This window comes from Bubalus bubalis, chromosome 21 (genome assembly GCF_019923935.1).
Source record: "Bubalus bubalis isolate 160015118507 breed Murrah chromosome 21, NDDB_SH_1, whole genome shotgun sequence".
In the NCBI taxonomy this organism is placed as follows: Eukaryota; Metazoa; Chordata; class Mammalia; order Artiodactyla; family Bovidae; genus Bubalus; species Bubalus bubalis.
In genome coordinates, this window is record NC_059177.1 from 35,983,941 (window position 1) to 35,998,356 (window position 14,416).

Sequence of the window (14,416 nt, forward strand, 5' to 3'; positions counted from 1 at the left end):
AGAAAATGTCTTTTGGTTAAGCTGTTTCTCAGACTTGTGAATTTCAGGTGAGACTCCTAAAGCTACCTACCTGTCCCACAAGGTGGTAATGGAGGGTGCACAAGTGATAATAAGTGAAGCAGATTTGGGAAACATTGGGTGATACGGAGTTAAGTAGTTTTTTTTTTGTTTTTCCTCCCCGTCACTGGCCTTCTTAAAGCCTTTCCTAATCTTTTCCCAGTTCTCCTTAACCAGCATAGGAACCACTGTCAGGATGTGTGGAGCTTGCCATTGCTATTCAAATGATGAGATATTTTAGGGCCTTGGGCAGGGAGGCTAAAACACCAGCAATGTGCAGGATGGTATTATTTAATGAAGGATTTTTCCTGCTACAAATGCAAGTCACAGCCTCACTGATTAAATTTTAATATATGCATGTTGGTATGCAATCTGTATGCACACTCATGAATGTTTTCACATTCTGGATCTCCAAACTCCTAAGGTTAATTGATATTAATAAACAATTAGAAACCACCAAGAAGGGGATACAAATTGTGCCTTTGGGTCAAATGAGCCATAATGGAGAGTGTTTGGGAAAAGAGAGAGAAATGTGTGTCAATTTAAGTCCTCCCAGAATAACTGCATTTAATTTCTTTGAATAGGAGCAAGATTTTTACACTGTGGAGCTGGAAAGAGGAGCCAAGGGATTTGGTTTCAGTCTTCGAGGCGGTCGAGAGTATAACATGGACCTCTACGTTCTGCGCTTAGCAGAGGATGGTCCTGCAGAAAGGTGTGGGAAGATGAAGGTAAGTAAGGGAGAGGCATCTGGGATGGATGTGAATAAGTCATCTGCAGTGACTTCTTGACATCTTATGATTAGAGCCTGCACGCTCGTGAGCATTACATGTTTCTACAGCTTTTCATCTCTCCCTCAAGCTTAGATGTATCTACCAGAATTAGGTGAGCTCTTCCAACTCTGGCATTGAATAAAGGATTAAAATCACCCATGAACTTACTAAAGTGGATATTGTCTGAATCCCATTTCCAAATCCCAATCCCATTTTCCATCTCTTATACTTAATCTCATATTCAGTTCAGTTCAGTTCAGTCTCTCAGTCGTGTCCGATTCTTTGCGACCCCATGAATTGCAGCACCAACAACTCCCAGAGTTCACTCAAACTCATGTCCATGGAGTCGGTGATGCCATCCAGCTATCTCATCCTCTGTCGTCCCCTTCTCCTCCTGCCCCCAATCCCTCCCAGCATCAGAGTCTTTTCCAATGAGTTAACTCTTCCCATGAGGTGGCCAAAGTATTGGCGTTTCAGCCTCAGCATCATTCCTTCCAGAGAACACCCAGGACTGATCCCCTTTAGAATGGACTGGTTGGATCTCCTTGCAGTCCAAGGGACTCTCAAGAGTCTTCTCCAACACCACAGTTCAAAAGCATCAATTCTTTGGCGCTCAGCCTTCTTCACAGTCCAACTCTCACATCCATACATGACCACTGGAAAAACCATAGCCTTGACCAGACCTTTGTTGGCAAAGTAATGTCTCTGCTTTTCAATATGCTATCTAGGTTGGTCATAACTTTCCTTCCAAGGAGTAAGCATCTTTTAATTTCATGGCTGCAATCACCATCTGCAGTGATTTTGGAGCCCCAAAAAATAAAGTCAGCCACTGTTTCCCGATCTATTTCCTATGAAGTGATGTGACCAGATGCCATGATCTTCGTTTTCTGAATGTTGAGCTTTAAGCCACCTTTTTCACTCTCCTCTTTCATTTTCATCAAGAGGCTTTTTAGTTCCTCTTCACTTTCTGCCATAAGCGTGGTGTCATCTGCATATCTGAGGTTATTGATATTTCTCCCAGCAATCTTGATTCCAGCTTATGCTTCTTCCAGCCTTACTTCCCTGGAATTCCTGGATATCCCAGCATGCTTTGAGAGCAGGAAGCCACGTGGTTCTGTAGGTTCTGGGTGGTGAGCTCCGTTCAGTCTCTCACTACTCACTGCCACCTTTCCCTGGCCTCAGGAATGAGTTAACTGTCTTTCTTAACAGTGGGCCAAGGACACCATCACATGAATATTCAAGATCATTTGGTATTACTCAGTAATGCAAATTTTAAACGCACACATGCCAAAAAAACCACTGTGTTCTATTTCGATATCTAATATTTCCTACTACGTATGAATATGTTGCTCTTCTGGGCAGATCGAATGATTTTTAAAAAATCGTTTGTTCATTATATCTAGGGGGCATAGATTGAGACATACATAGGGAGCAGTTTGGAAGGAATTAAAAGAAATCAAGAGTCAGATCAGGAAAGGAAAAAAGTGAATAAAATTAGTCCTGAGCAGAAAGGGCGGAAAGTGACCAAAGATAAGGAATTTAATACTTGTAACTTAAGACAGAATCTTGAAGTTTATATTTCTGAAGACTGAATTTTTTAATAAGATTTTTTTTTAATTGAGAAAGTAGACCAGGAATGTGATTTTTTAGAATTAGATAAAAAAATGATGCATGGTAAGAATATAATTTCCAAGGTCAAACTATGTACCCGTTTCTTATATATCCTTCCTCTATATATACACATGCATAATTTGTGCATATACAGTGGTATATAGTCTTTTTGTTCATATTTCAAACACATGGATTTTGTTTTTAGCACCCCACTCCAGTACTCTTGCCTGGAAAATCCCATGGATAGAGGGGCCTGGTGGGCTGTAGTCCATGGGGTCGCTAGGAGTCGGACACGACTGAGCGACTTCACTTTATTTTTTCGCTTTCATGCATTGGAGAAGGAAATGGCAACCCACTCCAGTGTTCTTGCCTGGAGAATCCCAGGGACGGGGGAGCCTGGTGGGCTACCATCTATGGGGTCGCACGGAAGCGACTTAGCAGCAGTTACTCATTTAAAAAAGCTTCTGATTGAAAGAAACACCATTATTATATTTTGTATCATGTTATCTAGTTCACATGACATACTGTAACATTTAATTGGACCTCAACATGAAAGGCATGAGTTGTTATCCTCCCCTTACTCAGATGAGGAAATGAACTGCAAAAAAGTAGAGAACTTAGCCAAGATCACTTAGCTAACAAGTGATAGGACTCAAATTCAGTGCCTTAAACTCCAGCACCAGTCTTTTTCTCTTCTGCCTTCTAGAATATGTGCTTCCTGATACTTCCAGGAAGTATCTGGCCTGTCTTGTTCACTCCTTTACCTCCAACATATTAGCAGTCAGTGTATCAGCCCGGAGTGTGGTCTCATCTGAAGGCTCCTCTAGGGAAGGATTTGCCTCTAAAGCTTCATGGTTGTTGTCAGGATCAGTGCAGCTGGGGCTGTTGGCCTGAGCCCTCTCTGGTTTCAGTACCATAGGCTCCGTCACAACATGCATCAGAATAGACAAGGGAGAAGACAAATGAGGGCCAGTAAGGCAAAAGCCAAAGTTATTTTGTAACCTTATCTTTGACCTGTCATCACATTTACCATGTTCTGTTTGTGAAAAGCAAGTCATTCATTCCAGCCCACATCCAAAGGAAAGGAGTTTACACAGGGTATGAATTCAAGTAGGCAAGGATCACTGGGGGCCATTCTAGAAGCTGTCGACCACATCCTCTTCCTTCAGCAACTTATGTTTCCCTCTGCTTTATTTTTTTACCTTAGCGCTTACACGATCTCACGTACCATGTATTTTTTTAAGTTGCCCGTTGTATTATATTTCCCATATTAGAATGTCATCTCCTTGAGGACAGAGAGTTTAGGGTTTTTTTTTTTCATTTCTGTCTCCTAAGTAATAGAAGATTTTTCTGGAACATGTTCAGTGAAATCATAAAGCATCTCCATAGCTGATGAAACCCTTTGGTGATCTTCTCACTTGGCTCTCTCTTTCTGGCAGGTTGGTGATGAAATTTTAGAGATCAATGGTGAGACCACCAAAAACATGAAGCATTCTCGGGCTATAGAACTGATTAAGAATGGTGGCCGCAGAGTGCGTCTGTTTCTGAAGCGGGGAGACGGCTCGGTCCCAGAATATGGTGGGTCAAACTATGAAAACATTCCTTCCTTCCCTGGCATGACTCCATGAATTTGTCTCCAGAACTGCAGCAGGAAAGTCTTTTGTTTCCCCTATTCACCAGTGTCTTACCAGCCTCTCGCACCATGTGATTATTTGCCTCGCTTGTTCTGAAATCTCTACACATTTCATCCTTTTGCTTGCTCACGTGGACTGGGGCATGGTCTAAGACAAGATCTTTATATAGCCCCCTTTCTGATAATCAGAGAGAACATTTTGTCTAGTCCGACCAAGAGCGAAGGAATGTTTGTTTGAACTGTGCCAAACCGTTTCTCAGATCCAATTGTTAGCACAAAATGACTCTACTCCTTTTAAGAAGCAGGAAAGCAGGTTTCCTGAGTGATAATGTTGAGGCACAATTTTTTTTCTCCTCTCTTGTTTTTGATTACTTGATATCTTTATTTAAGAGGCATGAATTTTGGAGATGATTTGGGGGCCTTGCTCAGCATCAAGGAGGTGTATACAGTTCTTCTGCATCCCTCCCACTGGTCCCTACCCCAAATCAGACCACCTGAGCCCACAACTACCAAACAAACAAAACTGTTGAAACTTTAGCCATATGTTTTTAGATGATAAAGGATGAAATCAGTTCCCAGTGCCCATCATGAGGGAAACATGTTACTATACCTTTCCTGTGAGGAAAGCCAGCTTATGCATAGAGTTCCTTTGTCATATCTGTAGACATGATTTGACTAAACAGCAATGATCTTTACATAGCTTAGTGTTCTGATGGCAAAATATTGTATATTATAATAATTATGTCCTATTTGAGATTCTTGTTTAAAATTTAAAGGAAAAAAAAAAGCTATGCCCTAGATGTAGGGCTCTTCTTCCCAACCAAAGGTCTACAAAAGTTTCTATAGAAACTGTGATTGAATGGTCCCCATATACATCGGTCCCCTTTATTAGGGATTTATCTGTTATTGCCCTCTTTTCTGAAAGTCATTTGGCACAATTCCCAGTTGCGTTTTGGACTTGATGAGATCCTTAATTCAGGTGCAGGTCAAGGAGAACGAGAACTCCTTTGAAGGACAGTCTTCCCAGGTGTTGGACATCCATACAGGTGCAAAATAATGAGGGGCCCGTGGTGGGGGAGGGGTGGGCATCTGATGCGGCCCCTTTAGACATGCCCAGCCACAGGGGAAGTATTGTGACAACATTACGATGCCACAACTGTGCACTGTACTAAACCTTGACTGTAGGTGTACCGATGCCACTGAAACTGTGTAACATTGTCTCCCTTTTCTGTCTTCCCTATGCTTCTGTTGGATGTGATCTTTCATTTGCGAGTCATCATCAGTAACCTGTGTACCTTCTCAAAACCTATGTCTTTTGCACTGAGGATGAAAATCCAACACTAACCAATGTTCTTTGGGCTAAAAATAAAGATCATTTCAATACACCGTTTTTTTTTTTTTTTTCCAAAAAGGGTTGAATGTGCCAGGGTTGTGCTCCTGTAACGTCTCCATATGTCATTGGGACTAAATTTCTCTAATTCTATTGATTAGAGTCACAAATGGGTTATAATATGTTAAGTTCCAATATTTTTCTGACTTGATTGGAACCTGCTTCTCTGTGAGGCTATTTTTGTAATGAGTTTTTTGTACTTAATTTAACTGCCGCGGTCTTGGGGGCGGGGAGGGGGAGGGAGGGAACTTTGTTCTTCTGTTGTTTATTGTTAATGCTCTCCTATGCCAGCCTGTCATTGTTCCAGTTGTTTGAAAAAGAAAGAAAGTAAAAGAAAAAAAAGGATGCATCCATTGTCTGGGTTCTCTCACCTTATCTGGCTGTCTGAAAACGTCACTGTTCTGATTTTGGTCTCTGCAGCCTTATTTGAGTGTTGCCTTAGACTGTCTGACTGGACAAATAAACTCTCTTTACCCTATGTTAACAAATGCAGATTTTTTTTTCTTTCCTCTTTGTTATAGGGAATCTAAATGTTCAACTTTTTCTCTTTCTCTCTTTCTCTCTCTTCTCTGACTGTTCTTGGTGCTGGGCCCTCCCTTCTACAGCGATGATACCTCCTAATATCGCTGCATGTATGAGAAATGAAAAGCTCGGGGAGGCTTGCTTCTACCTTATGGGCCATAATCAAACTACGGTTTGTAGCTCAATCAATACTAGGTGTTTCTGTGCTGTGGCCTAATTTCCTCATTGCTTCTGCTTTAGCTCTGTTTTGATATGTTTGGCAATTCATTCTGAGCACCCTGCGTTCTTTGAATTGTAAGTACACCACTGACTCTGTGGAAGCCTTACTCTCCCTTCTCTTAAATATAGGTGTAGGAAACCCCAAGGTTAGATTTAGGATGGTCACTGAAGCCCCTTCCCTCACCTAGATCTTAAAATGACTTCATAAGCTTCTGTGTGTGTTATTTCTAGACACCTCCCCAGCCATTCCAAAACAACAAATCTCAGATCACAAAGCTCTCACCTCGAGAGATAAGACTCTGCTAAAACAGGAAGATGAGATTTCCTACTTAGTTATCTCTTGTCGAATGACAGTCCAGGGGCCAAATCTTGTTCACAGCCTGTTTTTGAATTGATAAGTAAAGTTTTATTGGCACATAACCATGCCTGTTTCTTGTATGTGTTGTCTATGGCTGCGTTTGCCATATAGTGGCAGATGAACAGTTGTGACAAAGTATGTGGCATGCAAAAACCATAAATATTTTACTCTTTGGCCCTTTACAGAAAAAAGTTTACTGATTCCTGCTTTAGGCTATGTTCCTGTTTTTGTTAAAACTCACCCTAGGTTTTGGGAGATCATTCGTGAAAGATTAATTGCCTAATGTTGACCTTGTTGACTCATGAAAGATCCTTAAAGAGCACCCATGATTTCTTAGTCTCTGTGACTGTGGCCCTGGATTGTCCTCCATGATGCAGCACATCAGTTCTGGTGCTGAGCCTGGAATGGGATAGTATATATGACTTACTGGGTTTAGGTATGACAAAGCTTTGAAAAGAACTCTCCTAAATCCAGGATGCTATTTAATGTTTTTGCAGTGTCATTTCAGATAGTTTAACAATAAACAGGAGCCTTTATAGGGTTCCCCTGCTTTTTAATCTACAGATGTCTTAAGGTTGTAAAAAGTCACCCAGTGAATCCACACCTTAGATGTAATTCTGGCTGCTTTTATAGCATCGAGAAGAGTGCTTCTATGCAAACCCCATGTAATGTCAAATGTGCACTTGACAACCTCTCTTCCACTTCCTTTTATCTGTCAGATGACTCCACAGTTTAAAAACAGCTCCTTAAACATATGCAAAAATAAAAAAAATAGTTGCACAGCACTCACACAGGTAGAGAGAACGTTTAATGGGCCCTCCCATAATGTCACGTTTGCCCGTCGTCAACATCTGGCTGTGTTGCCTCTGTCATCGCCAGCCTGGATTTTTTTTTTTTTAATGAAAGTATACTTTGCTTACAGTAACTTTCATAAAGCTTGAGGGTCCAGAGCAGTGAATTTCTACCTCTCTATGAACCCATTTAATCCCTACTCAGATCAAAACATAGATTCTTTCCATTCCCTTACAAAGTTCCCTCATGCCCCTCTAGTTCAACAGCCCAGATTTTTGTAAGCAAATTAAAACAATCTTTCAAGAAAGGAATATTTTCTGTCATGGAGTGGGGGGAGATGTCAGGGAGGAAGGGTGATGGCTGGGGAAAAAAGAACGGGAGATACTAAGGGGGAGGGCCATTTTGATACTTCTAGACAGATTACTTGGGTTATACCTTTAAAGACTAAACTCATGACTGATGTTACAAGTGGAATGATCTATATGAGTATAAAGATAGTAGGCTAGATACCCAAAGCCACAAGTACCAGTTTTTAACCATGGCTAGTTGCAATTATACTTAAATTAACTAAGAGTCAGTTGGGCTTTGATTCTGATTGCTTTTAACAGTTGTTTGTTTGTTGTGACTAATGGGGTCTCAAGAGGGCGGGTGGGGACAGGAGCCAAGGTCCTTGATACCAAACTGTTACTCTCGTTTCTCTTCCTGGCAGACCCCAGCAGCGACGGGAACGGCCCCCCCACCGGTCCACAAGGTGTTCCGGAAATGAGGGCTGGGCCCCCTGACCGCCGACAGCATCCATCATTGGAGTCCAGCTACCCACCCGATCTTCACAAATCATCACCACATGGGGAAAAGCGGGCACACGTGAGAGATCCCAAAGGCAGCAGAGAGTATAGCAGACAACCCAATGAACATCACACATGGAACGGAACTTCTAGAAAACCCGACAGTGGGGCTTGCCGACCCAAGGACCGGGCACCCGAGGGACGAAGAGACGCCCAACCCGAGCGGATGGTGACCAATGGCCCCAAGAGGAGGTCTCCGGAGAAGCGGAGGGAAGGCACGCGCAGCGCTGACAACACTTTGGAGAGAAGGGAGAAGCAGGAGAAGAGGAAGGAGGTTTCCCCGGAGAGGAGGCGAGAGCGGTCCCCGACCCGCCGGAGGGATGGCTCTCCAGGCCGGCGGCGGCGGTCCCTGGAGAGACTCTTGGATCAGAGAAGATCGCCCGAGCGCAAGAGAGGAAGCTCGCCCGAAAGGAGAGCCAAATCCACCGACCGGAGGCGGACCAAGTCCCCCGAGCGGAGGAGAGAGCGGTCCCTGGAGAAAAGGAACAAAGAGGACAGAGGCAGCCACCGGGAGAGGGACGAGACGAGTCTAAGACAGGACACCGGCCGGAGTTCCAGACATCCCCCGGAGCAGCGGAGAAGACCTTACAAAGAATGCAGCACAGACCTCAGTATCTGAGAGCCTGTGTCACGTTCCCAGCCTTTACCATGTCAAAGGTTCCAAGAGGAAGCTCACAAACCTGAAATCTTTTAGTTTCTTACCTAATGAAGCATCTGACGTCAGCTTGATGATCCTCTGACTAGCGACATTTGATGCATTTGAAATCTTATAAGAAAAAAAATATCTATGAAAAGTGTTGTGCCTGATGTATCATATTAAAGAAAGTATTTTTAAATGCATACTTTTTTGGGAAATTATTTGCTAAATGCTTCCCCAAAGGGATATAAATTTTGTTTCTACATAAACTGTAGAATTGTTAAGCATTGTTCCCTTTGGGGGTGGGGGTGATCTTTTTCTCTCCTGGTTAATTGGGGCTGTTGATCATTTTCTCCAAGTAAGGAAAATTATTGATCAAATTTAATTAATTTGATGGAGACTGTTATGTACTGATGTAGTGCTATAGTGTAGTTAGGAGTTTGGTGGTTGTTGTTTTTTTGATAAAAGCAAAAAGGCAAAAGTTATATTTGTAAAAGCTGAGGACTCTTTGGAATAAATGAGGATTACTGATGATCCTAAAGTTAAGCAAACTGTATGAAGAGACTACTGTTGCAAATGAAGGATATTTATAGCTAAAGGACACAGCACAAAGCACAAAGAAATGTTATGTTCTCAAGTTATTCTCCATTCAGAAAACAGTTTGTACTCTCCCTGGCTGTAGAAAGGTGCAGAGAGGAGAAGGTGGGTCACCATTACCTAAACGCAGCCCAAGCACAGATGGTCAGGTTCATTAGCATCACCAGCACTGAATGAGAATCTCGTTAAGGCAGTGCCATGCAAGTTTTGCTCAACTACTAGAAGGAACGCACAGCAAACACCTTTGGTGTTGTCTTGCCTGATTTGAGACTGAATAGTAAATGGCATGGGAGACAATGTGCTGGTGTGAGGAGCCCTAAGAAGCACTAGTACAGAAAGTTAAGTTTCCCCTTTTAATCATGAGCCTGTGGTTGCCCTTTGCCAAACTGGGGAGGAGGGAGTAAGCCTTGGTAGAAGAACTTCTCTGTTGATATTTAAAGACATGAGGGTTGGGCATGCTCATTCTTAGAAATGCCAGTTTTCTTTGGAACCATAATAAAAATCTCCAAAATGGTTGAAAGAGAAGGATTCGATTTCTTTGGTTCTAGATCTGGTTGACAAACATCTGCACTTATGACCCTGTCCTTTTAATCTTTGGACAGAACAAAGTATAGAAATTTTTCTTTAATAGAAGACATTCTTTTGCTATCTCACAGGAGGTTGGTTGGGTCGGCTGTAGCCCCGGGTTGTGGTTGAAATGAATTACTGCCTAGCTGAGCCAAAACCTTTGCTTGTACCTGTTGGACCACTACAACAAATCGCTGCTTATGATGCATTGCGTATTTCTGTAGTACTGTTTTGCATTTTCCATACAGACACAAAACTTTGCAAGTCAATCACTGTTGTTCTCATGGTACTGTTTAAAAAAAAAAAAAGGATAAAGAAAAAAAATGGAGAAAACCAGCCAATTATCTTGTGTACAGAGTTAAAAATTGTAATTAATAGAGCCTGTTTTAAAAACAAACAACTGTTGCCTTTTTTTCTTGTATAAAAGAGAATTTATGACAAAAAAATTAGCTGTGAGGAATGTGACATGTGTTTATATTTCTGAATATGGAACAAATTGATTCATTGGGATATATTTTACTGTAAACTAAATCAGGTATGTAAAGCTGTTTTAAAAATGGGAGACTATATAAGTAATTCTCTAAAGCTTTAGTTGATTTGAATATCATCATTTCCTCCATGGTGAGCCTGCTTGTGAATTATTAAGCACTTGTTTGCTTTTCTGTTCTTCATTCATTTCTTGCGGTGTGCTGTGGACTTAATGCTCTTTCTGTATTGATGAAAAGCAGTATGTGGGCCAATCTTTTTATAAAACACTATGCATATATAAATATTACATTGTTCATAGCTTTATTCGACTTATGGGTTTAACAACATTACAATGAGTAGCTGTCCTTCTGTGGATATGCACAAACCAAGTTCATTTCCTGGAACAGACACAATGTACATTCTATAGCTAAAAAAGAGGAAAAAGTCTGAGACTGCTCATTTTTATCTTCAGAGTTTTCCATACAGAGCATACATTGAGCTACAGTAGTATGGTGAGGGAGAACGCAACTGAATAATGATGTTCTTTTTTCATCAATTTCCTAAGAGCCAACTGGGGATTTTATTCCTAGGGCTCCACTGCTAGGAATTCTCTCGCTCATTCTAGCCAAATCCATGATGTTAAATGATCGATGCTCTCGATTGTGGTCTAGAGTTTTAAATAAATGAAATCAAGAGGTGGATTTTTGGAGTGGATCGTGACGTTAACATCTCAGTGTCTCTCTTGTTGTCAGAGATGTTTGACATGTTAAAATCTATGTGCTGCCCACCTGGGCTTGGCTTTATCCGTGAAGACTTTTAGTGTGGCAGTATCATCTAAGTTTCATACTTTGAAAATACCGTACTTTACAGGGACTATACATTAAGCAGAAAGATAAGAGTTTTTCTCTGAACTACTGTAACCTTAAATTGGAGACTGATTCTTTTGAGCCTACTTTCCCTAGTTCCCCACTTCATGTAAATGTCTTGATGAGAAATGATATGAATGAGTATTTTGTATGATTAAATCAAACCCTTTAGGAACTCCCCTCCCACCCATGAGACAGTTGATGCCGGAAAGAATGTTGTGGGGAGGACTTAACACCCTACTTGTATTTTTTAAGTTTCTTTTGTGAAAGATTTTTTAATGCATTTTTACTGTAAAAATACATGGAAATGTATGCATTCCATAACCACGATTGCTTCTGGATTGATATCTTTCTTGTCTCTGTGTTGTCTCAAATATATCAGGGTCACGTAACCAAGTAAGAGTGTCTGGCTCCCAATGCAGTGAACTATCATACCATTCTGTTGAAAGGGAAGAGATGATGGTCTTTCAGTAGTATAGTGCCTTGCTACTCAAAATCCAGTCTGTAGACCAACTGCCATCTCGTCACTGGAGAGCATATTAGAAATGCAAAGTTTCAAACCCCACTCTTGACCTACTGAGTCAGAATGTGCCTTTAGCAAGATCCCCATCTAATATGAATGCACATGAAAGTCTGAGCTGCATGGTATTGCACGGAACCCTGGTGATAAAGCACAACCTGCTAAGCCAAGAACTTCATTGCCTCCTGACTGTGTAATATTGGGCCAGTTCCTTAACCTCTTTTAAAGAATCAGTTTCCTCATCTTTGAAGGGGCAGATGTCATAGAGTTGGTGAAAGGAAATGCAAAGTGATTAGCACGCCTCTGACAATCAGAAAAATCCTCAGTAAATAACACTAAACTTTTTTTTTTTAAGGAGGATTTTTCTGCATTCCAATCAATATTCTACTCCTTTGTATTGTCCTGGTTTATTTTCCAATCAAAAAAAAGAAGAATTTTCTCGATTAAAATGGGGAAGAAGGCCTTCTATTTTAATTGTAAAGTTAGCAAACAATGTGGTTCATACTACTTCACAAGTATAAAAATTACAGTGACCAGTGTTTTAAAATAGGAATCCAAAATGCCATGCTGTGAAAGTTAAGATGAAAATAGCCTCAAAACTTATCTCTTGGTGATAGAGATGTATGTGAAGTTAGACATACTTTTAACTTGATGAAAAGGCTAACCAGTCAGAGAGTGACTCTGCATGTATTCTGGTTGATCATGTAGTTTGTAATCCTTTCCAGTTTCCTTACAGCTTTTGGATTGTTCCTTCAGATGACGTAGTAGTTAGGATTTTCTCAGAACCTGAGTTCCTAGGCACTCAAAAAGTATCGTGTGTGATAGTATATTGCTTTATTTTGTCACCAACATGGTGATTGTAGACACTGCTCACTTCCCCAAACTGTCTTTTGCTAAAGATGGTATCTAGATTGGTCCTTGGCTTAACTGACAATGGAAACTATTTGTGAAACCCTTACATTGCACAAGTTCTTTGCCTGTCATAAATGGTCACACCACAAAGAATGTGCTGAGGGCCAATTAGAGCTCTCAGGATTTTTCCTGCTGGGGGGCCAGTGTGAGACCACCTCAGGTGGTCTGCATCAATTGGGAAAGGCCCTTCCGAGTTCTTCCAGGAGACTTTTCTTACCATCCCTCAGCATCATCAGCATGAGGGCATTCCGCACAGTAAGATGCTAGTGCTCTTGCAGTATGTGTAATTACAAACTTTTAAGAAAAATAACAAAGCTGGCCCCTTCCAATACAGTTATGTTTTTCTTTTTGTTTTTGCAGGAGTGGACCTTCTGTGAAAATGTTTTGACAGTTTCCTCCAGTGATGTCTTTAATCATTGTGCTCATTGTCAGGGGCAGGAGTGGTGTGGTTTTACTTCTCCACACCGCACACGACATCAGGTGTTCACTCAAGCCAAAGGGCAAGGCCTTTTTGAAAGCACATAGATCTCAGCAAGGTGGTGGAACTGCACAACTCAGATTGGAACTTGAACCCACTGTCTTTGAATTGAGATCACATACCGGGCCTCAGAACTTTATGAAACTCAGATTCTTTGTGTCTCATCGCAGAAAGAATTCAGTGGGAGACAAAGTGATAGATAAGAAGTGGACTTCTTTAGAGTCATACACATTCCATAGACAGAATGCAGTCTGCCTCAAAAGATGAGAGAGACCCTAAGGCATGGTCATCTCAGAAAGTGAGAGCAGCCAAGGGCGAAACACACACTGCAGTGTGGAGTGTGGGCAGGCCGCATAGGTGAGAGACCCTGAAATGTGGGGTGGTTACTTTTTATGCCTTGGATAATTTTTTTTGGCCATGTCCTGTGGGCTTCCCAGGTTGCGCTCGCGCTACCTGTCAGTGCAGGAGATGTGCAGTGTAAGAGATGCATGTTCAATCCGTGGGTCCGGAAGATCCCCTGGAGAGGGGCATGGCAACCCACTCCAGTGTTCTTGCCTGGAGAATTCCAAGGACAGTGGAAACTGGCAGACTACAGTCCATAGGGCCACACAGAGTCAGACAGGAGTGAAGCGACTTAGCACGCACACACTCACAGGCACAGGCCATGGCAGTGGAAGTGCAGAGTCCTAACTACTAGACTGCCAGAAAATTCCCTGGGGTGGGTAATTTCATATGCTAATGAGTAGGAGGATTATTCCAACTATTTGAGGGGGGTGGTGCTTGGAAGGGCTGGAATTTCTAGGAACTGTCATGGTGCTGGTGGGCGTGTCGTTTAGCTAATTATTATAATGAGTGAGTAAGGAGGCGCAAGGTACACTGGAGGTTGAGGCTTCCGCCATCTTGGACCTAGGCAGTTCTAACCAGTTCAGCAGTGTCCTCTGGCTTCAGTTGTGCCCTGCCCGCTTCCCTCCACTTTCTGTGGTATTAACAGTAAATACTGGAGTTTTGCATGTGACTGCTGCCTTTCCACCTAACTGCTAAGTGTGCTTTGTCATGTTGAGGAAATAATACCTTGGTCTGCACAGCAGGGCCCTCTAAATGCCACACCATACTGGTAAGCATTGACTTTCTAAGTATATTTATCTCTCAGGGAAGAAATTCCCTTTGATTGCCT

General features: G+C 41.9%; 1 protein-coding gene across 16 annotated transcripts in view; it reads left to right on the forward strand.

Moving 5' to 3' along the window:
- Positions 1-11,662, forward strand: part of MAGI1 (membrane associated guanylate kinase, WW and PDZ domain containing 1) — a 642,924-nt gene extending 631,262 nt beyond the window's left edge. For 12 of the 16 annotated variants that reach the window (XM_006077253.4, XM_006077264.4, XM_006077254.4 and 9 more), the window contains 3 exons: positions 642-785; positions 3,878-4,016; positions 8,062-11,662. In XM_006077253.4, the coding sequence (XP_006077315.1) occupies positions 642-785; positions 3,878-4,016; positions 8,062-8,816 (1,038 nt within the window). In that variant the 3' untranslated portion in view covers positions 8,817-11,662. Of the gene's footprint in view, positions 1-641; positions 786-3,877; positions 4,017-6,066; positions 6,156-8,061 lie in introns of all 16 variants that reach the window. The other 4 variants (XM_006077265.4, XM_025272540.3, XM_006077266.4 and 1 more) reach the window with 1 other exon arrangement.
- Positions 11,663-14,416: the final 2,754 nt, after the last annotated feature.